Source organism: Leptosomus discolor, chromosome 8 (genome assembly GCF_034619465.1).
Source record: "Leptosomus discolor isolate bLepDis1 chromosome 8, bLepDis1.hap2, whole genome shotgun sequence".
Classification (NCBI taxonomy): Eukaryota; Metazoa; Chordata; class Aves; order Leptosomiformes; family Leptosomidae; genus Leptosomus; species Leptosomus discolor.
The window spans coordinates 49828210-49851785 of record NC_141398.1 but is presented as its reverse complement, the minus strand read 5'-3'; the positions used below and the strand labels follow the sequence as shown (position 1 = coordinate 49851785).

The following is a 23576-nucleotide window of genomic DNA, read 5'->3' as shown; positions in this document are numbered from 1 at the left end:
CTTCATGAACTGCTCCAGTGTGGGTCTCCTCCATGGGGTGCAGTCCTTCAGGAACTGACTGCTCCAGCGTGAGCCCCCCTCACGGGGTCACCAGCAGCAAATCTGCTCCAGCATGGGCTTCTCTCTCTCCACGGGCTACAGGTCCTGCCAGGAGCCTGCTCCGGTGCAGGCTTCCCATGGGTTCACAGCTTCCTTCAGGCATCCACCTACTCCAGCGTGGGGGCCCTCCACGGGGTGTAGGCAGTCATCTGCTCCACCGCCCATGGGCTGCAGGGGGACAGCCTGCCTCACCATGGTCTTCACCACAGGCCGCAGGGGAATTGCTGCTCTGGCACCTGGAGCATCTCCTCCCCCTCCTTCTTCACTGACCTCGGAGTCCGCAGAATGTTCCTCTCACATATTCTCACTCCTCTCACTCGCTGCAATTACTGCCCTGGTATAACTTTTTTCACTCTCTTAAATACGTTATCACAGAGGCAAAAAACACCGTCGCTGATGGGCTCGGCCTTGGCCAGCAGCGGGTCCGTCTTAAAGCCGGCTGGCATTGGCTATATCTGACATAGGGGAAACTTATAGCAACTTCATACAGAAGCCACCCCTGTAACCCCCCCCCCCGCTACCAAAACCTTGCCATGCAGACCCGTTACACCTCAGCATACATGTACTTATTTGGTCTAATGCTGGTCCCCTGGAATAACTGAGATGAAGAGACCTGGCTTTTGCTCATGCATACCCTTTGGTATATATATATCTTTTCAGCCATTCTTTGTGCTTCTGGTAGCATGTTGTAGCTCAGCAAGTGTCCAAACAATACTGGTGTTTATCAGGGTAGAAATTTGTCTTGAGTAGGGATTTTTAATGTTAGGTTCGCAACAGAAATGCACGGTCAGCTGCTGCTGAAGTGGCATAATAATGTATATCAGCTTACATGGCTTTGTTTATGTGTGGACTACATGTCCTCTATTTAGGTAAGTACTATTTATCTTCAACTGAGCAAGTCAGAGATCATCAGGTGGCCACAGGCCTTGCACAGCTTTTGCATTTTGTAAAGCAAGAAGATTTTTCCTTTAAAACTTTTATCAACAAATATGAAATGGGCCAGCAGTAATACTACCACATAAGTTTAGGAGATTAGTAAAGGACAAAGGATTTTCTGTGTACAGTGTAATGCCAATACTAACAAAGCAAATAAATTGTTTTATTCATGCCTAGGTGGAAAAACTCCTAAGAGCAGTTGCTGATGGAGATCTAGAAATGGTGAGTCTTGGCATGGCTGATGAATATTATTGAATTCCAATTTACTTCATTCAAATTGAGGAAGTTATTTGTAAATAATAAGTGAAGAATGCTTTGGATAATACCTTCCTTCAGCAACAGTTAATCAAGTTCTGTTTGTTTTCTACAAAGAATATTCGCTCCATGTCCCCAAATTATTTTACCTACAATGCTTTAAGGCCCATTACTTTGACATTTCCATGACCTCTTACACTAAAGAAATTACTTTAAATTGAATAATTCCTTTGTGAAAGGCCTGTCAATTAAAAATGTATGCATAGTCACCTCTAGGAGATGCAAAGAGCTTGGGAAGAACAATATTAAGTGCATGCATGTTGAAAAGAAATATGGGAAAGAACAGTTTGTTTGCTTGCAGGTGCTCAAGCTGCCCTGTCCAATGCCATTGTTAGATGGGGAGCATGGTGCATTGCACAACTGTAAAAAGATATGTATACTGAAGTCACAATATTGGACTGGATATGCAGTCAGAACAAAACAAAGGCAAAATAGAGGAGTTTTCAGGTAAACCTGATTTTTGACAGCGAAGTTAAGTGTTAAGGAAGAATGGACTTTGTCTCAGCGTAGAATATTGGATTAGGCACTCTTCTGAAATTCTTTCCACCCAGCTAGTCTTGACTCTTCTCGTGGAATGGATATGTGCAAATCCACCACAAAAAAAAAAGGCAAATCTCCTATATAAAATAAACCTTGTGGAGCAGTTAAAAGTCTGGCATACAGGTTACAGTGCCCCTGGAGTGCTCTGCTAAATATTCCAGGAAGTGTGTTACTCTGCAATGTAGAGAAGGTTTTAGATGGCAAGTTAACTGGCAAAGGGAGATTATGGACAATTTCCTGAGATGCTTCAGTGTGTGTCTGCTTAAAATTACATTTAACCTTTTGACCAAAAAAACTTTAAACAAACAAAAAAAGTCTGTTCCACTGTAATTATAAAGCGGTGCGCATGTTCAGATTTTTGGTGAGACACTGGGATTATTTTGTTGAGAGCTGCGTGTTTGGGTAATGAGAGCAGCGGTATTGAGTTGTGATAGGAGAAAGTGTCAGTTATGAGAGTCTTAGTCTGCAGTGAAAGGGGGAAGTGAAGTGCCACCAATATCTATTTTAGACATGTACAAATGTAGCATATAGTAAACCTTCACTGATCTGGCCTTCTATAAACAGATCAGCTTGAGAGAAGGTTTCTTTTTACTCCAGAGAACAATGTGGAATTTGCAGGGAAAGTAATATTCCCTGTAAAAAACATCCCTTTCCTCTCAATTATGTTATCATTCAGGATCAGGCCCTTACTAGTTGTCCTAGGATTTATTCTAGCTGCGTCTGTTTAGTTTCATAGATTATTATTCTGTGTTTGGTTTCCCAGAGCTTGCTTAATGGTAAGAAGCAGAACTTGCTGACAAGTGTGAGAGTACAGACAGTGGGAGGAACCTGTAGGAAATTCTTTTATTCCCATTCTCTTCTTGACTAGCATCTATAGAGCTCTTGGATTGGTCCAGTTCTGTGGCATCGAACCCAACTCGCAAATCCAGCAAAGACACTTCTATTTCAGTTTCAGCAGAAGGTGATTCCTTGATTTTGCTCCATGCCACTGTTCAGTGAGAGGCAAAGGGCTAATCTTTCTTCGTGGTAACAAGACAATGATACATCTTTTGACAGCTCTCTTAAAAGCTGGTAAAAAAAAAAAAAAAAAAGAAAAAAGGAGTAAAAGGAAAACCCTTCACAAGATGACATGTATTACACCTCTGTGCCCACTATGTAGTCTTGTAACTTGCTGTATCTGGGAACTTCCCAGAAGATCTGCAGGAGCTCTGAGAGATCTAACCTCCACATGCAAGTGCCTTCCTTGTGTCTTTGTTTTTGAGCATCATGACGTTAGCCCTTTTCATGCACCTAGACTGTTAATGTATTGTCCCTGGCCTTATGAGGACAATTTAATTCCCATTTCTATCTTGAGTTTCTGAAAGACTTGTCTTGTTGAGTGTAATACAAGCTCAGAATGATACACTAGATAGGGGTCAGGCTTGCATTGCCAGATGGTGTAATAGTGGAGACTTAATACAGCCACCGCTAATTCTAAGATGTCTTTAGTTTACAGTGAATTCATGAATTTCAAGGTAAAAATGTATTTCTTAAACAGCTTTTTTTGTTGTTGTTGTATAAAATTTAATGTAGAATTAACATGCAGTAAGCATCACTGTTTGCAAACTGCACATGAATGCTCTGAGTCCTCAGACTATCTTCACTGAAGGGCCCCTCTCTTCCTCAAAAATGAGGCATTGTACATTGAGGAAGAAGTGAAACTGTTGAGCTCCTAGGAAGTGACTGACATAAGAAAAGTCAGCACCCCTGCAAAGTTTTGGAGATTGGTTAAATGTTGTCATCCTTGTCACTCCTTGTGTTTGTTAAAGCAAAAGATGAAACAAAATTCACATTGATATGAGCTAGCACAAATCATCTGAGGTGAAAGGATTTGGAGGGCTTGATAATAGGTGAACACTGAAGTCTTGATTAGGCAGCAGAAAGTCATTTGTAATTTACTTCACTGCTGTACTTGGTGAACTTTCTAGCTGCTTTGTCACCAATAACATTTGCTTTTCTAATTTGGCCTGCGGGCAGCTGATGCCAGGAGGTAGCTGTATAGTCTCCCTGGGATATTCACAAGTGTATGTTTGTGAAATCTTATGTGTCTATATATGCAAATGTGTTAGGACATGGAACCTTTGGACTTTATAAAACGGGACTTGCTTTTTATGCCAGGTACGTTACCTTTTGGAATGGATGGAAGAAGACTTAGAAGATGAGGATGACACAGCCAGTACATCAAAACCAGAATTCTGTCATCCACTATGCCAGTGCTCAAAATGTGGGCCAGCACAAAAGGTTGGAGTATTCATTCTGTGGAAGAGATTAATTTATATTCTTGTAATGTAACATTTAGCTCTAGGGGAGTAGAATTCATATTGCCCAACACCTCTATCTAAAAAGCAATTAAATATATACAGATCTTAACAGTGTTCATCTGATGTCATGAAATTGTTCTCTTTGTGATTGAACTGTAGAAGATATTGGATTCAGGAACAGTGTTCAAAGACTTGCTCAATATCTAAAGGAGTGAAAAAACTTTGCAGTTTGCTTTTAGAATATGTGGACTGCTGTCATTAAGATTTGGACAACTTTGAATAAATGTGAAAAATCTTCCAAGCCTCAGCTTCTGGTTCTCTTTTGCAGTTTACATTGCTAACTGTCACAGAGTATCTACTTATCTGTTAGTAATCAGTTTAGCAATGAATACCTGCTAATCCTATAATCAATGTAATGCTGATAAAGTTGTCTTTTTAATTGCTTGACATCTTTCATACAAGGTATATCTAAAACCTCTTCAGAGATTAGATATAATTGGAATGACTTTGTTTCCCCTTATTGATCATGGATTGTAGAGGAGAATCAGGCTTTACAGTACACTTTTTTTTTTTTTTTTTTTTTTTTAAATTTAAATAAGGAATGATTCCAGCTTCTTGGATGTAGAAAACCAATTGCTTGCCTTTCAGGAAGAAAATGTATTACTATGTCTGAAGGTATACATAACTGGATAAGTCATTGCAAAATAAAAAAAAGTATAAATTTTTGGTGTATTGGCTGCTTTGAGGTAGCAGTAACCGTATCACTTAACTGAGAAAATGTGAGATGGCTTAACTTCTTCTAAATTCCTCGCTCCTACCTTATGTTTATTTTATGCAGACTAAGAGTGTCCTTAAATGCTTCACATTTACATTGTGCTTTATTCTCTGGTAACGTGTGTCTATGTACCCTCAGTACAGAGATCATGTGCTAAAGATGCCAAAGTCTGAAACCAGAAAGTTCATTTTATTGATAACAAGGGAAGGAATGGCATTTACTGTGGAATTTATTTGCCTACTGAATGAAAAGTAGAAGGAAGTTGTTAACTAATCTTAACGGCTGTATTAGGCAGGCACACATTTAAAAGCACACCTAGGATAGGCAGAATGAAACATTGTCTGCCACTGTAAATGTTAAGCACCTACACAGTTTGCAAGAGGAGTTAAAAAGGATATTCTGTACTGCTGTGTAATCTGTCTTCCAGGTAGTTTCCTTGACTCCCCGTGGGAGTCTGTTCTCTGGGCCAGTGTTACTTCCACATGAATAAAATTAATTTTAGTTTTTATCCTTGTTACCTTGAGCTTCATATAGCAGTAAAATAGGTGTGTAGTGTCTGTCTCCAAGAGCACAAATGTCCGTATAAATCGAAGTAACTCATAATACTAACACTCTCCGTATGTCAGCATCCTAACAGATATGTAAACCCTAAGTTTTACTTCGTCTCAACCTGTGCTGCTTTAGCCTCTTTTTAATATCATGAATACTTTGGCTGGAATTTCTCTATATGAAGCTATCATGTTGGAAGAAAAGAGATAAAAATAAACCTCATTGTTGTGTTGAAAAATACTACCAAGCTGCTCTGGTTTACTCACTCTTTTCCTGAAGTCTCAAATTAGGCTCTGTAGCAGAAGTTCTTGTAATGTCCATCTACCTGTTTTGTATATATGTAGCAGGTATTTGGCTGCTTTTTGGTCAACAGAAAGTAGCATGACTCGTTATATAGTTTTGTTGTGTATTTTCCTCAGAAATTTGCAAGGATCTCTGCTAATGGACTTGGAGTAAATGTTTCAAACCAAGACGGTTTTACACCATTGCATATGGCTGCTCTGCATGGACACTCTGAACTTGTCTGTCTCTTGTTGAAACATGGAGCCAGTGTCAGTGCCAGGAATGCAAAACATGCAGTTCCTCTTCATCTAGCATGCCAGAAAGGTCACTTCCAGGTAACTGAGCCTTTTCATAAATGCAAGCTATTTAACACTTAACCACCAACAAAAAGCTGGTTTCTGAAATTATCAACAAGATTAAACCATAACAGTGAAAATTAGTTTGGCAATTCTGTTTTTTTCTTCTGGTGTCTAAAATCTCCAGACAGAAAGGGGATCTTTCAACTGAAAGAGTTTCAGTAGGCACCTTTTCTTTCTAAATGACCTGAAATGATGGTTTAAGTAAAGTGCTGTAAATAGCTACTGTTGTACACCAAACACTTTAAAAATACCTTGTGCAGCTGAGTCTTCCTATGTATTTTCTCTTTGTACCTTCTGTTCAAGGAGGTTCTGTGTACATCTGTTGATGCAATGGACTTGGTATCTTCAATACCACAGTATTAAATATTTACCATATCTTCAGCACATTTCAGTAGATTATGAGCCAAGCGGAGCTCTGAGGGTAGCAGATAACCTCATCCCTGACTTCCTTCCCTGTCAGGGAAGCATAAGCAGTGAATGAGAAGCATGAGCTAGTGAGGGGAGGATATTAATACAGGAGGGAGAGTAAATGAGAGGGGAAAAGTAATGATCATGAAAAAGCAGCTGCAGACAGGCAAATGGAAATATACAGGAAAGTGGAAAACTAGGGTTTTGAGAATAAGGAGCTGAGGATTGCAAGAGGAAAAAAAAAAAAAAGAGAATTATGAAGATGATGGGGAGACAAAGCACTAGGGAAGCAAGAACAAAATGAGACTAGAACCCAAACTTGTAGGTTAATGAAAGTTCATTCCTGGGGTATTTACAACATAAAGAACTCCTCCTGAGTGTTCTGATGAGTTCGGAAAGGGCAAAAGGATACTGTTGCTGTGGTGGTTTGGTTTTGATGTTTTGTTACTGATTATGTATGTTTTTCACATACCTTGAGTTTTATTTTCTGGCCTTTCTTTCAGTTGCTTAAAGTTTATTTTTAAAAAGCATGTGGTAAAATATGAGAATTTGTATGATAGGAAGAGATCATCTGTTTGGCAAAGATGAGACTTTTTTCGCCATCTTTTCTTCTTTCATCTCTTTGTTCTAGATTTCAAAATAATGTTAAAAATAATAAAAAAGGAGGGGGTACTTTAATTGCATGATTATGGTTGGCTGCTATCTTAAATGAAAACATTGTTACTTCTTTCAATAGGTGGTAAAGTGTCTGATGGATTACAATGCTAAACAAAATAAAAAAGATATATATGGAAATACTCCTTTAATTTATGCATGTTTGAATGGTCAGTATGAGACTACGGCCTTGTTGTTACAGGTAAGATCACGGAAAACAGAATGTTCAGAATAGTATTTCTTACGTGGTATCTGCTTATCCAGTACTCGGGATTAGTATCTTTAGTTATGCGTTTCTCTGTCAAAACTACTTGGGGGTGGAAAAATAAGAGTATTTGTTATCTCATTCCTTTCAGTCCCCTCCCTTCATGGTTTTTTATTAGCTAAATATTAATTTACTATTGTACAGCTAGCTGTTTTTATGGAACTTTTTTGTGGCAGGTGTTAGGTTTTTTTGCTTGTGATTCTATCACATAGGGTTTTTTGCTTTTTTCGTGATGTAATTTTTTAAAAAATATCTCTTAAACTTTGAATATATAGTAGATAAGGTGCAGATATGAAATGAGCTGATCTATGAAATTGTGGCTGTGAGAGAGGATATGATCAGGTGGCTTGTTGTTGAACTGGTGATTGCTAGCATATGCTTCTGCATTCGTATACAGCTACAAGGCTTCTCTTGCATTGTTCTTATCCATACTTTGAAAAGGAGAGAAAAACAGAATAGTAATGTGCTACCTCCATTTCATGCTACTCTGTCTGTATAACTTCAGTTTTATCTTGCTGTCCAGCATGGAGCTTCTGTTAACCTTTCTAATGCCAAAGGAAATACAGCACTGCACGAGGCTGTGATAGGAAGGAATGAAGCCCTGGTGGACTTGCTGCTTCAGAACGGCGCAAAGACACACATACGGAACGAGAGGAACTGCACCCCTGCAGACTGCGCTGAGCCGGTGAGTGCAGAAAGCTCATTTCTGACTTTAGATTTTCCTAAAGTTCGTATGCATGATGTAGGAAAGAAAACAAATTAACTATTTGTCACGACAATATTTGCCAAGACTTCTGTATTTAACAATTGTGTATGACACAGAGACGGAAGATGCCTGTTTATTGTACAGGGTACAATATGATACCTGTGGTCTGTGAAACCTGTTGTTTCTAGGAAAGGTATCCTAGACAAAAAGGATGAGTCTAGAAAGAGTGAAAACACATACGTGGATGAAAATGACACTAATGCTAGTAATGGCAGAGAGAGCAGAAGAAATGTTGAATGTAGGAAAGTGAGCGCCTTTCACTAACCAGTTACACTGCTAGCAATCTTCCTTGTTCCACCCACCATCTTTTGTGCTTAATGCCTTTTCATACCTTTTATCTTGTCATTGATAACTCTGATCTTCCCCTTTATTAATAGCAATAACATAATACGTAATATTAAATTATAAAGAATTATTTCACTCTTTAAATGATTTGATGCATGATCCCTATCTTTATGTGCTTAAATAGCCTCTGAGATGTAGCATAATGACCACAAAATTCTGTACTGAATCAATTTTAGTAAGTGTATTACCATTTAAACTGAAATTAGCTTAACCATAAATAATACAATTTAAAATAATAGGTCAAGACAACAAAATCATCACTTCAGTACAGTGCAACTTGTGGAACACTGATTTTGTCCCTACTCAGAATTATACAATTTAAAGTTTGCATTTATAATGAGGTATTTTTGTGTGCGTTACATTCATTTTGTCAGCAATTAACACACTCTGCACAGACTAGAATCCTAAATCGTATGGATGTTTTTCTTTTCCTTTAATAATCGTGAAAATGGAAACTTTTAAAATTAAGAATTCAAGTATCATTAAGCTGCTGGAAACAGCACCAAGCTATTTACCTGCATCAGCAGAGAGAGAAAAGGAGTGTGAGCAGCATGCTACTATCAAGATAAGAAAAAAAGGTACATGTCACATTTCTGTTGGTATGAATAAAAAGAGATTTAGGAATTCATGTGTGACTACATCAAATATTTTATATAATTGATTTATATATAATTAAAGAACAGACAACTATTTTGGGTATTTGTTACAGGTAACACCTAAAATACTGTAACTAAGTGCAGCAGACTTTGTATTATATTAATGACATCGCTGCAAATTCAGCTTTCACTTTTTTGGTGCGTGGCGGGGAGTTTTACATGTGAAAGCATTTAAAGTGAAAAACCGTGCCACATTTGAGATGATACAATTAACCATGTAATAATTGTCCTTTTCAGTGCAAAGTAAAACATTAATTTAAATCACCTCTAGTTTTTTCTAGTAAATTACTTTGCCCTAAAACAGGTTAGGGAGTGACTCTTCCATTAGTTACTGTCTCTCATGTTATGGGACAGAAATAAGGTGACTGTCTAAACCATAAAGCACTGTTTGCAGAAGAATGACTTTGAGCAAATGGCAGCATGTACTACAGTCAAAGCAAGTATGTTGAGACACGTGGTACAGTTCGACAATACAGCTGAGCTGATGAACTGACATGTTGCCACTTCAAAGAGATGGTTGTTACTCTCCATCCATCCATCCTCACCCCTTCCCCCTTGCCCTCAGTTGCTGGTCTTGCTTATCCACTACTTCCCTTATGCTGGCTGAGAAGTTTTTCAGATGAATTTTCAAGCTGATACAGTTCACTGACCTGAGGCAAGGGGTGTAACAACTTTTGTGCTGAGCTAGACAGCTGAGCGTAGCGAAGGCCAGTCATGCTGATCTGATGAAGAATGCTTACTCCTGCGACTTAAAATGCTTTAAAATTTCCAAAGATAAAATGCGATTCTGATTCAAGTTATTACTATTACAGTTTTACTGTAAAATTTTAACTCTAATGTCAATAGATACCACTTTCCATTCAGAACTGTTTTTTTAATTCTTAAGTGTGACTCAGTTGTAATTTTAGCTGCCTGTTCTTTTAAACCCCTAGTGAATTCTAAGCCATGTGAGAAAGCCGATGATCCTGTAAGCAGACAACTTCAACTGGTCCAATCAATTAACAGATTTAACAAGTAAGCATAGAAGCTTCCTCAGAATTGTTTATTGTTTCTCATAACCAAAAAAGAAATACAACTGTTAATAAAGCCCAAAAGTGGGTCAAGCATTGTTACACACCACATATAACTAATTTGACAGTAGATACTAATCCTCCGAGGCATGCAGATTCATATCACCAGACAGATGTTCTAGGCACGACATGCTCGATGGGGGTGAACAGCAGTGACGTGCTGTGCCGCAGGAGGGAAAAGCTGGCCGGCGAAGCAGTACTAGCAAATGTATTTACAGTTGTGTTTGCACAAACACTTGGTGTACCATAAATTAAGAATTTCAGAGCCAGACTGCTTTAAAAACCTCATCTTAGTGCTTCACTCAGAGCGGTTAGGTTTTGCCTATGATCTTTTTAAACGTTACTGTATATTCTGTGACAGCATACAGGAAATCCTAGTAGGCTGTCATTTCGAGGTGGTGGTGTCAGATAGTAGCCTTTCTGTATTGAGATTGTGCCACCTTGTGGATTTGCTGTGATCGACACTTTTGTGGAAAGACTTCTGTATTTAAATTTAATTTATTTAAAATATTTTTTAGAGCAAAACATTTACGGAGAACAATAACAAGAGATAAAAGTGTCCCTAATTTTGACTATCAGTTATTGCATCAGGTAAGTGGAAATACCTGCTTGAATTACTTGTATAATATAGCAAATATGTTTGGTTTTGTCTGCTATTGATATACATATATCAGGAAAGTTTCTTTAGTGTTAGTTGTGGTCAATGAATCCCAAAAGTTCTGACCTGTTTGCTAAATTGCTAACGTTTCATTGTTGTTCAAACTTCAGTGGTGCTTCTGTAACACCTCGTAAACATCTTATTCTTACTTTTAAACCTCTTAAGCCTCTTACTGCAGGCTTCATCTCTGTCTTGTTTTCTGTGTCATGTCTAGCAAAATCTAGGTTATACCAAGGCTTGAAAAACTCTACAGCTTGTCAGAGCTGTAGCCAAGCAGAGATGCTATTTACAAGAGAGAAATTTTTCTGTAGAGTAAAATTAGGGTTTGCATGGTAAGTCTGCTTGTAGAAGGAGATTGTTTGCAAGGGTAATACCAAACTGCATGTTGCAGTGTCAGCTGTGACATAATCAGTTCATCGATGGTTGGGGGATACCGTGACATCCTACTCCAATCTGACTGTTGGATGCTGCCTCCACCTGGAGCACGTGCTCCCTCTTCCTCCTTTACACTGGCTTTAACTCTCATCAGACCTCTTGCTGAGCCATTTCAGCATACTGAATCAAGAGAAAAATAACTTAGTCAAAAGAAAACAATTTTCTACCAGATCAGTTCAGTAGCTGTCCATTATTAGATTGGCACAGCCTTGGAAGTGCAGACTCTGCCGCTCATCTCCATCTAGAAAATGGAATACTGCTCTATTTCGTAGAGCCCTTATGAGATTTAACGTTTGCACAGAGCCTCGAGAATGCCAAATTAATGTTCTAAACCTGTAATAATTTATTAATTCTTTCTAGTATTAATGATAATATCCCACTATTTAATTAAATGTGGGATTTAATTTTATAACTGTGGATCGCTGAAGGCAGTATGTCATGTAAGTACAGCAGCTGTCAAAAAACATACGTGACCATGGTACGTAGCACTTTAACCATGTGTGACTGTCGTGGCTTTGTGAATTTGCACGTCATACAGCTCTAAATTGTTAGCGCGTTTAAACATGTATCATCACTAAAACTTTTTCAAGATTGTTGCCATTATTTCAGAAAAAGGATGTCATAATTAATATCTGCCTTTAGTTCTTGTCTTAGAAAATCTGCCACTATAGCATGCTTGGATTCTCTTTTTTCTCTTAGTTACTTTAACATTTGCAGAGTGGCCAGTGATCAAGGAGAGCCACCCACTCTGAAAAGTCAAAATCAGGAGCAGATGTGGAAATGGAAGATAGGAATAGCTGGAATGACCAAAAGGAATCTTTAAGGGGGTGGAGAGGGTCGTGTCCCTCCCCTGACAGATAAGGTCTGGAAGCAGGGAGTTTTTGCCTTTGGGTTTAGCGGTGCCTGGTTGAGCCTATCTGTATTACTATTTACACGTTTCTTAATGGTAAAATGAATGGCTGTTCATTTCAAGTACCTTGAGGCTTGCTTTACAAAAGGTGTTTAGAAGAGTTAGGATGATATTGGGATGGTGCCATGAAAGGAAGTTTTGGAATGCCTTCATTATCTTTTCAGTTCTGGTACTGACGTATGTGTAGCCTGGGGCAGGTTGGCCTCTTCTTGTTTTCTTAGATATAGACCTAATATAATTACTGTCCTACAAAGTACACTATTTTAAATCCTTGGCTGCGTTCTCAGTATAAAGAATATAATTAAATGAATGTGATAATTATATTCAAGAAACACTGTATTCATTTTACTTCTTTGTAATGAAGAAGGTAGACAATGCTTTTAATGTACCATCTTTCTGTCCTCACAGTTAGCCATTAAAAGCTTTGATAAGACCAAGTTAAAATGTGTTGAAACGCTGGACCAGAGTGAAGTTAAGATTATTGACACAGGATGCAGTGATGAGTTTGCAAAACATGATGACATAGAAGTTCCTCACAGGAGTAAGTTAATGCACCGAAGACATACTGTTAATGTGCCACTTTCAGCAGAGAATGTCAGTGATAATAGTTTATCCAGCCCTAGAAACTCAAGTATTTCACAATCGAGAGACTGCTGTGATGACTTGCTTTCAAAACATTGACAAGGAAGTGTGAATTTGATGTCAAAAGCTGAGGAACTAGGTGGTGTTCATGTCAATAACCCTTCACTGTATATCGAAGAATTCAGTGCCGCCTGCAAGCCTGCCTTCCAAACAGAATACAAGGATGACTCTTCAGCAGAAACAGTGTTCCGAGCACTTTTGAAGACTGAATCCTCTGTTTATGTTGGAGGTAACTACACAGCCAGATCATTACTGATCTCAACAAACAGGGACGTACCAGGATGTAGATGGCAAAATTACTTTCCCATTCTACTTAGCACTTATTAAAAAATTATACGTAACAGTCAACCAAATGAAACTCTGTATTGTATTTTTCAGCCACCCATTTTGTTTTTAACTCTTTGAATAATTTTTGCATTTTCCGTTTTTATCACTACATTGGATAAGTATATATAAATATATATTTATATATATAAAGATATATTGGATAACAAGGTATTTATTGCCAGAGGTAAATGAAATGTCTCTATTTTTATTGTAATGTTACAAACCATTATAGTATATATATTTCTGTATGTTTCAGTAGCTGGGAAAACAGTGGTCAGTAACATCTGCAATGCCACATTAGAAATTTAAACATGCTGTTAATGTGAGGGGATGTAATCCTTGCTAATTTCTTTGCAATACTCCCCTGTATTGGATCTGCAAGATCAAGTTCTTACACAGGAGCCAAGGCACTAGGGAGAAAGTAGAGCCCTTGACAAAGATAAACTTTGGACTCACTATTCACAGCCTAATGAAAAAACATATGCAGAAGCAAGCATGCATAAGGACACACAAAACTGTTTTAAGTTGATTGGGTTTTGATTTTCTTTCCTCTAAAGCCAGTCATGCAAAAACGCACAAATATTCATGATTCTGAACCTGGGCAACATCTGCAGGCAAAACTGCTTAGGAGCCTGCTCTGGGCTGCTCTTTAAGAATAAGGTGAAATTCCAGTTATGCAAGGTACTTCTCACGTCAGTAAGCATTGGCTGGAATAGGCCAAATATTACCCTCTTCCTAGAGGGGATCACTGAAGAGTTGAAAGCTTGCAAGTAACCACAAGATGGCTGCTTAGGTTTGAACTTCATTTTCTACTGTTTCAGTTGTTGTAGGAGAACATGTAAATAGCACAAGCCAGGTTTCTAAGTGCAGTATTTTTTTTATTCTTGGCTCATCGCATCCAGCTTGCATTTTATTTCACAAACTATTTGTATGAATAATTCTATTTCTTTTAACTGTGGTATTAGTAAACTGCCCGGCAAAGTATAAAGCTGGAAGACATACTGGTGATTTTTTTCAAGTAACTTTTTAATCGGAGATGTAAAATATGACATAAGTGCACGTGTGGACATTTGGAGATGAGGGTCGTGTTTATTTTTCTAATAATTTATGATTATGATTTTCTGATGTGCCTTGGATTTGTGCCAAATGATGGAAAGAAAAAACTAGTAAAATAACTCTTGAAAAAGCTGTTTTCTTTGAGTGCTTTTTTCAAAGCATTGAGTCTTTTATGCAGATTTCCTTGCCTTTGTTTTTGTAGGCATTTGAAGGCTTCACCTTTCATCTCTGTGTAACTTGAGGGATCAGTTGGAATTTACTCTCAAGTTCAATATGATCTTCTTCCCTCCTGTATTGACAGATTACCGTTATTAGGTTGTGTGGTTTTGGATTTAAGGCGTAGAGGTGTAAAATACAGAATTGTTAGTGAAACAGAGTGTTTTTCACCTAACTTCCTTCTCTAGCTCTACACTCCCACTAAAAAAAAAAAAATAGGATGGATGTTCAGCTATTACAGACCAAGAAGAAAGAGATAGGAACTATTTTCTTCCTTCTTGTTACACTATAAGATGACTTAGAGTAGGCCACTTGTCCTAACCTAGATTTTCCTTATGAAGTTTAAGATACAAGTAAACTGTCATGGATCTGATTTCCAAACTACAGAGTGAGAATTTTGCTTGTGTTTTAATTATACTGTGCATTTAGTTAAGTTACTCTTGTCTTACAACTTCTTGACAATATGCTTGAGAAAAATCAGTTTATTAGCTTTTTAATACTGGTGAATCTATGCTAGAGTGTAAGTACAGAATACACTGGTGTAACTCGAGAACACGAGTTAGCCAAATGACACTAAGTTCGGTTTCAGCCTTGATATGAATGGCTATATAATGGTTGGTTAATTTTATTCTTGAAATTTAAGAATTGGCCAAGTGTTAAAGTAGCTCTTGTCTTTCTTTGAAAAACCTCCCCCCCCAATGAAGTATTAAATTTGCAAGAAAACCTATAGTAGCTTACTAAGGCAACTTAATGCAGACTTGGTGTATGTTGCTTTCTCTATTTTTTAACAAAATCTGTCTAAGATACCTAACAGGAGAATGTATTGTTTCTTTTGAGTTTTATAGAAAAAGTACAAATTTATTAGAGTTAACGAGAGTTTTCTATTCTATTACAGTATCAGAACAGTTGTCCTTGTGAACCTGGGGCTATGTAAGTGACCAAGCTTCAGTTTTATTCAGTGTTCAGTCTAGGATAAAGCTTATTTCCAGGCATTTTGGATGTATAGCATATGTATATATATATAAAAAAAAGCACTTAAATGCCAAACAGTTCCACTATAATCTGAATGATGGGAAGATAATGACTAACAAATTATTTAGGTAAATGAAATAGTTTGCAAGTTTCCTTTGACACGCTTAACCAAGCTTTAACTATAAGGTATTTTTTAATTAATGTTCAAAGTTATGATGATCAAAGGCTAAACTGAAATAGGATTTGGAGGGAGGACCCCTGGAAGCTTCCCTGGCAATCTGTAGTGCAAATATACTGAAGTCACCTTCATGACACTTAGGATTTGTCTGCAAAGCATGTTACCGTTCAGTCCAGTTTAATCTCCAAAAGGTTGCAAGTTAATTAATCCAAACCATGACTTCACATTTTGACAACAGAGACCCTGGAAAAGCTGTTCTAGAAGGACAGCACAGCAAGAAAGCTTATGTTGTTACAAGTAGAATTTGACAAACTTAGGAACGGGACTGTGAAGGATGCTTGGGATATTCTTGTAGCACCAGCAGGAAAACTTTTAAATCCTCTAATCATACTTGGCTTGAAACTCTTCACACTGGTAAAGGGTCATTAGTCTTAAGAAATTTCACATACACCCACAGTATTACTCAAGTTAAAGAATCCTAATTATAAACAGCAAAATGCCCAGTTTAGCTCTAATGAAACTATAATAAAAACTACTTAAATGCTTTTAAACCACATTCACACAAGACGAAAAACACCCACTAGTGCTCACTTTAAACAATTTTATTAGGTTCCAAAAAACCACTGCAATTGGGATCATACATCTTCCTCTTAAATTATGTCAGAAAAGGGGGTTGTGGTGGTAGAGTGTTTATCAGCACATTACAGTATTTATCCTACTTATTTCCATAACCATATTTTTGAATAAAAGTGTAGCACAAGTTCAGTTTTACTTTATGCATGCAGGAGGTGCAGAAAGTTTAGGAAAATGGTCTCTTTTTTTTTTTTTTTCCAAGGTAAGAAACACTCCAGCCATTTGATAAAAATGGAGGTAGTCTTAAGAATATATGATACCAAGTGTCTGAACGGTGCTGTATTACACAGTTAACTTGCTTTTTCTTGAGATAGCATGTTATTTCCTAGCAGAACGGTTCAAGCACATGCTGGTTACAATTTCTTGACACGGGCTGCCTGATACGAAGTCCTCTGATCCAAACACTACTTCGATACCTTCACTTTATTTTATAAATTTCCAGTAAGGACTTGAGAGCCAGTGAGCAGCTGGATGGGAAATCTCATTTCTAAGACTTCTGTGATTATAGCTCAGAGGTTTTTGAACTCCTACAGAGAGTGGCTGTTCCCAGCTTTACACTCAGCTCCTCTCACGTTATGGTATCTCTAATAGCAGCAAGTTAAGTGTGTGCAGTTGCTGAAAGCATAGCTTACACACTGAGTAAGGGGCAACAAAATGTTCATGCTAATGACACAGTGGGGAATCCCACACTGCTCAGGCCTCTTATACTAAAAAAATTTAAGGTATAAAATCCCCTTCTCAGATTTATTTTACAATACAAGTTCATTTGTTGGCCTTTTTATAAAAAAAAAAAAAGCGTAAACATTTTCAGATCTTGCTTTCTGCCCGGTAACAGCGTGTTGCCTTTTTCCAGGCCTTCTGTTTGGCAGACAGTCTTACAGTAGTATTAATAATCATCCTCTTCATCAGAATCCAATACTTTCCTTCTGTTGAACTAAAATGAAATACATGATGTGAAAACAGAAGGCTGACAGCAAATCCAACACAGAGCAAGCCTTTCAAACTCCACGTGTTTGACAGTGAACACCTTCCATGGGAGCAGAACGCTCACCCCGTCACCGGCCCCCGCCAAGTCCCTGCTGGCGCAGGGGTACAGGACAGGCGCAGGGCAGGTCTGTCTCACAACATGGCTCCGATGTCCCCGTGCCAGTATCTGCAGATTTTACTGTTGCTAAGGACTGCTACAGTTTAACCCCAGCGCTTACTGGAGGTAGGAAATACCAAGTTAAGTTCTACCCTGAACTGACATGGTATAATACGTGCAATTTTTCTGCTCTGTTTTATAACAAATTAAAATTATATTTGGGAAATAAAGCTTACCTTTACTGTTGTTTTCTTTTCTGTTTGCTGACTCACTTTTTCAAGTATTTCGATCAAACCTTGTTCTGATACCTAGCACAGCAAAAGAAAAGCCATATAAACACCTTCTGAGAGATGCTTAGTATCAAACAACTGAATCACACTTTCCCTTCCTACTAAAGGTGTTTGATGGAGTTACATAACAGTATTTAGAAGCTCTCAATCACCTTTTCCTGTTATTTAATTTACATATATAAAAAACATCCCACTTTTTTTTTTTTAAGAATGAATTAGGTTTGAAAATGAATGTCTGCAAGAAAGAATTAGAGAAAACATAACTCACCTTTCCAGCTAGCTGTCCAAATCTTGCCATCTGTATAAGATAATTCTCTACTGCTTTTGCTTTGTCTGGTTTCACAAGTGCTAAATTGCTTACTGCAACAAAAACAGTCTCTGTTCACTTTCTTTTAAAACATACTCAAATACCTTCACTAGTAACTAAAACGTGACAAATGTCCCTATGAAAGAGTCTTTTTCATGCCAGGGTCGTGAAATAAATTGAAAGGCATCTTCATTTATATAAAATAAAGATACAAGATAGTTGTATTTCTTTCTTTTAAACATTTGTTTCTAATTAGATTAACTAATTTTGACTCTCACTACAATTAAAAAAAAAAATCTTTTGATTAACATCATTTAGAAGTCAGTTAACCCCTCCCCTCCAATCACTGATATCACCAACTGAAAAGCTGTAATAGTTCTACAACAGTATTGTTCTAGTCTGGCCTCTATACAAGCACGTAACATGCTCGATCTGAGCAGCCCTGGAACACACTAGATGAGAATTTTTTTATTAGAAAGTTACTTGGATACTTACATCTTGCACGAGCTGCTTGATCAAGAACTTGAGCTAAAATAGTATTTCTTATCTCCGCTTCCCTGTAATGAAAAATTAACTACACATTAAAAGTCGGATTTCAAATACCTAAAATAATATGCGCAAACCAGCAAATTACAGAAGACTTTTGATTCGTGTAAATGACTTCTTGAGGTCCCTTCAAACCTTACATCATTTTTTTTAAAGCATTTTCTGTCATAAGTAGCTCTATGTACATTGACAAAGTTACATAGCTGACATCTTCCAAGAAATCAAGACAGAATTTACCACTCACACCTCCTTACTGTTTATTATTACACCTTAAAGACAGAAGCCGTGCTACCCACTGTAAAGCTGCTGCATTCAGTTCCATGTGCAATTTTGCCAAAGGCAGTGTATGGTAGAGCATAAGGAACAGCCCATGCAGTTGCAAGACACAACCAAACCTCATTATTTATTCAGAATTTTTCAATAAGTCTTTATATACTTACAGTATTTGGGTAAGTACTTGCAAAACTGGAATAGTAGTTTATGCATTTCCATTAATACAAACTGACTGTGTGCAAAGTCTAGCCCTTTAAACGCTTATTTTCAACTTTCCACTGAGTGCAAATATTGAATGCTCTTTCCACACTAAGCTCTGACATGAATAACTGTTTCATATTTTTAACTGCAATAGATGTCCCAGAAAAATCAAATGAACTAGGAAAGTACGTTCCCACGGCACTAAAGAGCCAAACCCAAACTCATCGGACAAAACTCCAATTTGGGAAGAGTTCTGCCAGCCCTTAAGATTTTCTTATGACCCACTGTTACCAACCCTGAAAAGTCAAGGCTTCCAGAAGCAGATGACAGTGGCAGTGATGATGTTTCCCCAAAACATCCTATTATATCACTAAGGGTCATGAGATTATTGCATTCAGCTGAGTCCCAAAGTGAAAACGAGCTGCTACTGCTGTTTACCTCCATGCCCTCCCACCCCAGGCAGGGTTCAGACTGCCTGACAGCTCTGTTGTAGATCATCCAATACAGTCATGGCCTGGGAGCCACACTTGGATCAAATCTTTGGTATTTCAGCTTCTTTGTTTTGGTTTTTCCAACCGCACACACACAATAAATAATCAGGTGAGTATTCCAAAGAAATTAAATACTCAAAAAAAAAAAAAGTAAAAGTCAATTTCAAAATGATTCAATGGAAGACCAAAAGTCAAATAGTTCTCATTTATACCTCTGTTTTGCTTCCTGTTGTGATGGATCACTGGAAGGGTCCTAAAGAATGAGATCAGAATCAATATGATCATTCAGAAATATTCCACACAGGACAGTAAGTTTAAATATCCCAGCAGAGTCAACGTAAGCTAAACCTGTCTGCTAAACCCGCCTGACCATGGACAAGATCCTGAAAATAAGAATCTGCTGCCCTAGCTAATAAATATGCCATACTATGCTTTCCTCACAAAGGAGTACTGCAAACCAGTGTGATGACCAGTGCTACTGGATCTATCCACAGATTGTTGTAGGTTTGGACATTAAAAGGCCTTCCCATTAGGTCTAAGATAATAAACTTCCCAAAGCCCAGAAAAAAAGACAAAGGCATTTAAAACCCATTAAAGTAAGCTAAGGACAAGTGAAATTCAATGTAACATTTTGTATTTATCGATATAGCAGAAAACACAATGCTAGCATGATATTCTGGGACTAACAGAAGCAGCTGAAATAACTATTCAGAAGTAAGTAACAACAAAGAGGTAAAACCTGAACTTCATGTTGAATCTGCACCTCGAATTTTATAGGCAACGTTTCAAAGTGTCAAAGCAGAACGGGAAACCACACAGAGAGAGGAAACGAGGCTGATCATAGGTATGGAAGATCCCTTCACAAAACCAACAAAACACACTGGTACACTTCAGCTCCGAAAACAGAGACGACTGAAAAGACCGGCGATGGTAATCCATGACGTTGTGAGTGGCACGGAAACAGGTCGGGGGAGGGAACGCCTGTGTGCTAACCCTTCAAGGCAGCAGCCAACGCCCCCAGGGCGGGCAGCAGGAGGCAGGCCCAAAGTGCCCTAAAGGCGATGACTGCTCATGCAGCAGGAGAGGAGGTGGCCGTGGGGGTACGGCCCGGCCCGGCCCGGCCCGACGGGTCCTCACCCCCTCAACCCCCGCCGGCCGCCAGTCACCGAGGCTGCCGTCGGCGACATTTTCAGTCAAAGCACCAAACACGGCCAGGCCGCTTCCCGCTTCTCCCCGGCCTCGGCCCGAAGCCTTTATTCACGGAGAGGCCTCCCCAAGGCTCCTCTCCCTCGTTCCCCGCCCGCGCTGCTGAGAGGCGGCCGCCACACACGCCCCAGAGAGGCACGGGCGGAACGACAGGCCCTGCCGCGCCCGGCGAGCGCCCGCCTCCCCCCGGCCCGGCGGCAGGGAGCGGGGGCACTGCCGGGGCGGCGGCGGGGCGGGCGCCCCCGCGCCTTACCCCGTGCTTGGCCTGCAGCTCGGCCAGCCGCTGCTGCCGGAGCGCCTCCAGCTCCTCGTCCGCCATGGCTGAGGGGCGGGCGCCTGCGCCGCAGCGCCCCCGCCCCACTGCGCCTGCGCTGCCGCGCCAGGCTCTACCAATCCACCGTCGAACGCTTTGCCGAGCGGCTGAGCGCGGGGGCGGGGCTTTCCTCAGGCCCGGCCTTGCCTCGTGGCGCCGCGCTTCGCTCTCGTGTCGGCGCCGCCCGCCCAGCTTGGGCCGCAGGGCCGGGCCGAGGTGAGACGGCGGCGGTTGTGAGGCCTGCCCGGTACCCAGCGCTCCTCAGCCCCGCCCCGCCCCGCGGTGTTGCCCGAGCTGTCGCTCCGAGAGCTCGGCCCTTCCTCGCGGTGACGGGGCTGCCAGGCCCGCGTGCTGGTCCCTTCCGCTGGCGCGATGGGCACCGCTGCAGCAGCGGTGATGCCGTGAGGAGAAAGTGTGGGAAATTACGGCCTTTTTCTTCTGTCAGCTGCTGGCAAAAGGAGCCTAAATCAGGCTGGGTCAGGCTGCTGGTTCTCTGGCTGCGTTTCTGGGAGGACGCAGTGCAGGGCGGTTATGTTATGCCAGGTAAGCTGCTGCTAGGCTGACAGAAACAGTGCTGGTTTGGGATGTCCATTTGTTTGTCTCCTTGTAGTCTAATACTGTTCTCACAGGCACTGACTGGACTGATAGCGCTTCGGCTATGTCTACTATAGGTCCTGCAGTGTCCTCAAAAAAGAAAAAAAGGGGGGAGGGGAGACAGGCAGGATTTGGTTAAGCTTCCCACATGTGCAACAGTGACTGATACTTCCCCAAGCTCTGTTCAGCTGTGACTCCCCAAGAAATTACTTATGTGCTGTGACCATTGCTTCCAAGTTCAATCCAAGAAATGGTTCAGCTTCCTCAGCTGTGAGGTCTGGCCTTGTCTCTGGAATCTAGGAGCGTAGAAAGCTCACAAAAGGTACTGGCCGTGATCTGATTTGGTACAAAGTCACTCTAATAATTCGAAGTGACTATTGTTGACACATTCACTTGATAGCTTCAGTCATGTTAAATGAGTAACTTTGACATCTCAAATTTCAGCTTTTAATGTTGGTCAGTCACACATTCTTGTTAAAGGCTGTATTTTTTTCACTCATAAGACTTAATTTAACCAAAGAAACAACTTGAACACCAAAAGCTGTTCTAGCAGGATAAATAAGCCACAACTTCCTAAAAATAGAGGTTTCTGTAAAGATATATTCCCAAATATTTCTGGTCTAGTATTATAAAGTAACAAAAAGTATCAATTGCTTGTTTCATTAATACTTTTAGCTAAGAACTCCTGCAGTGAATGCAGACACAATTAGCGGAGTGGAATTAATTTTCTTTAGAGCTTTCTATGCTGCGTGATCCAAATGGATAACGTGAGCCTGTGAGTCCTACCTGAAAACCTTGCATCCATCCAAATAGCCTGCGAAGCGTGTTTGTACCTTGATAAATTCAAAATCAGGGTCGATTTCAGTGCATTTCAAGGAAAGTTTTGGGTTTTACTTCCATATTAGCAGCAGAGGGAGCTCTAGTTCTACAAAAGAGCATTTGTTGCTCATCATGCCATAAACCAGAAACCGCAAAAATTGTTGAGTTTTTTTTGCTGTGCAGTATGTTCTCACAGATGAGGCTTTAATCTATATCGTACATCTCTGTTGCTGTAAATTCATGCTCCATTATGCCACCATATGCTTTGCTTCAGTCGGAGAAGGCTGCAGTAATCCTAATACTTCATCTAGCTTTCTAGGTATTTGTGTTGCATGTTTGAGTGCATATTGTTTGCTGACACACTTAAAGGTTATGTCTTAATAAGTTGTTTTAAATTAGTTTATTAGCAGTGAGCTGGCAGCTGATGAGTTTTTATGTTTTGAGAAGGTATCATTCTAGTTATTGTCAATTAGAGTATGAGATTCGAGAAGCAAAAAGTGAGTTTGGTTCATTAAAAAAATCTGGAGGTATGCAGCAGAGTGCTTTAGGTTGTATTTCATTTTTGGCTAGTCAGCTGCCTAGTTTCTTTTTCATCTGCTCAGAGGTATATACCATTACCTCTGCAAACTGGACAGCTCTAAATGTGAAAACATGAGAGAACAGAGAAATACTGGTTGAGCTGCTTTGTAGTGGTCAGGACTTTTAATTGTGATGCAGAAATAGTGGATTCCTGAAAGTTTTATACACCTTTAATATGTCCACAGAGTCCTGTGAGTCATTTATATTGATGAAGAATGGCAAACAGAAAACAAATGCTTTAAAAAGACTTTTTTCTATATTTTAAACTCCTTTTTCTGATACCTGTGCATCTCTTAGAGTGCAACCTAGTATATATGACGTATCATATGTAATATAAGTACTATATAATTATGTTAACTACATTACATAATAAACATACTGTGTATAAAATAGAAAATGTTATATATTTCTAACTAATCTCTATATAATATAAATATATTTTTAATATAAATGTGTAGTGTATAATTAAAAAAAGAATTCGAAGAGCCTTATTTTGGTATGTCTGGTTTTGAGATACTTCAACAGAC

At 39.3% G+C, this 23576-nt stretch overlaps 2 protein-coding genes across 2 annotated transcripts in view; one reads left to right on the top strand and one right to left on the bottom strand.

Annotated features, from left to right (window-relative positions):
* The window catches only part of ANKRD27 (ankyrin repeat domain 27), a 34343-nt gene extending 21215 nt beyond the window's left edge, over window positions 1-13128 (top strand). Inside the window, exons 20-28 of the mRNA XM_086468950.1 lie at window positions 1213-1257; window positions 4048-4170; window positions 5934-6131; window positions 7300-7419; window positions 8006-8167; window positions 9063-9171; window positions 10182-10263; window positions 10838-10910; window positions 12731-13128. Of these exons, the coding sequence (XP_086325076.1) occupies window positions 1213-1257; window positions 4048-4170; window positions 5934-6131; window positions 7300-7419; window positions 8006-8167; window positions 9063-9171; window positions 10182-10263; window positions 10838-10910; window positions 12731-13003 (1185 nt within the window). The 3' untranslated portion in view covers window positions 13004-13128. The remainder of the gene's footprint in view (window positions 1-1212; window positions 1258-4047; window positions 4171-5933; window positions 6132-7299; window positions 7420-8005; window positions 8168-9062; window positions 9172-10181; window positions 10264-10837; window positions 10911-12730) is intronic.
* A 3172-nt stretch (window positions 13129-16300) lies between these two features.
* PDCD5 (programmed cell death 5) lies at window positions 16301-21063 on the bottom strand. Its single transcript, XM_086469243.1, has 6 exons — window positions 20998-21063; window positions 19751-19791; window positions 18523-18584; window positions 17989-18080; window positions 17667-17738; window positions 16301-17280 (listed from the first exon to the last, which is right to left on the bottom strand). The coding sequence occupies exons 1-6, from the start codon at window positions 21061-21063 to the stop codon at window positions 17233-17235; spliced, it is 381 nt and encodes a 126-aa protein (XP_086325369.1). The 3' UTR covers window positions 16301-17232.
* Window positions 21064-23576: the final 2513 nt, after the last annotated feature.

Bases quoted from the DNA above. Each gene is read 5' to 3' on its own strand.
- PDCD5 (XM_086469243.1), bottom strand. From the start codon at position 21,063: ATGGCGGACGAGGAGCTGGAGGCGCTCCGGCAGCAGCGGCTGGCCGAG. The intron at 19,792-20,997 runs GTAAGGCGCGGG...CTCATTCTTTAG, and splicing joins AGCTGCAGGCCAAGCACGGG to GACCCTTCCAGTGATCCATC. The intron at 18,585-19,750 runs GTATAAATGAGA...TTTTCATTACAG, and splicing joins CAACAGGAAGCAAAACAGAG to GGAAGCGGAGATAAGAAATA.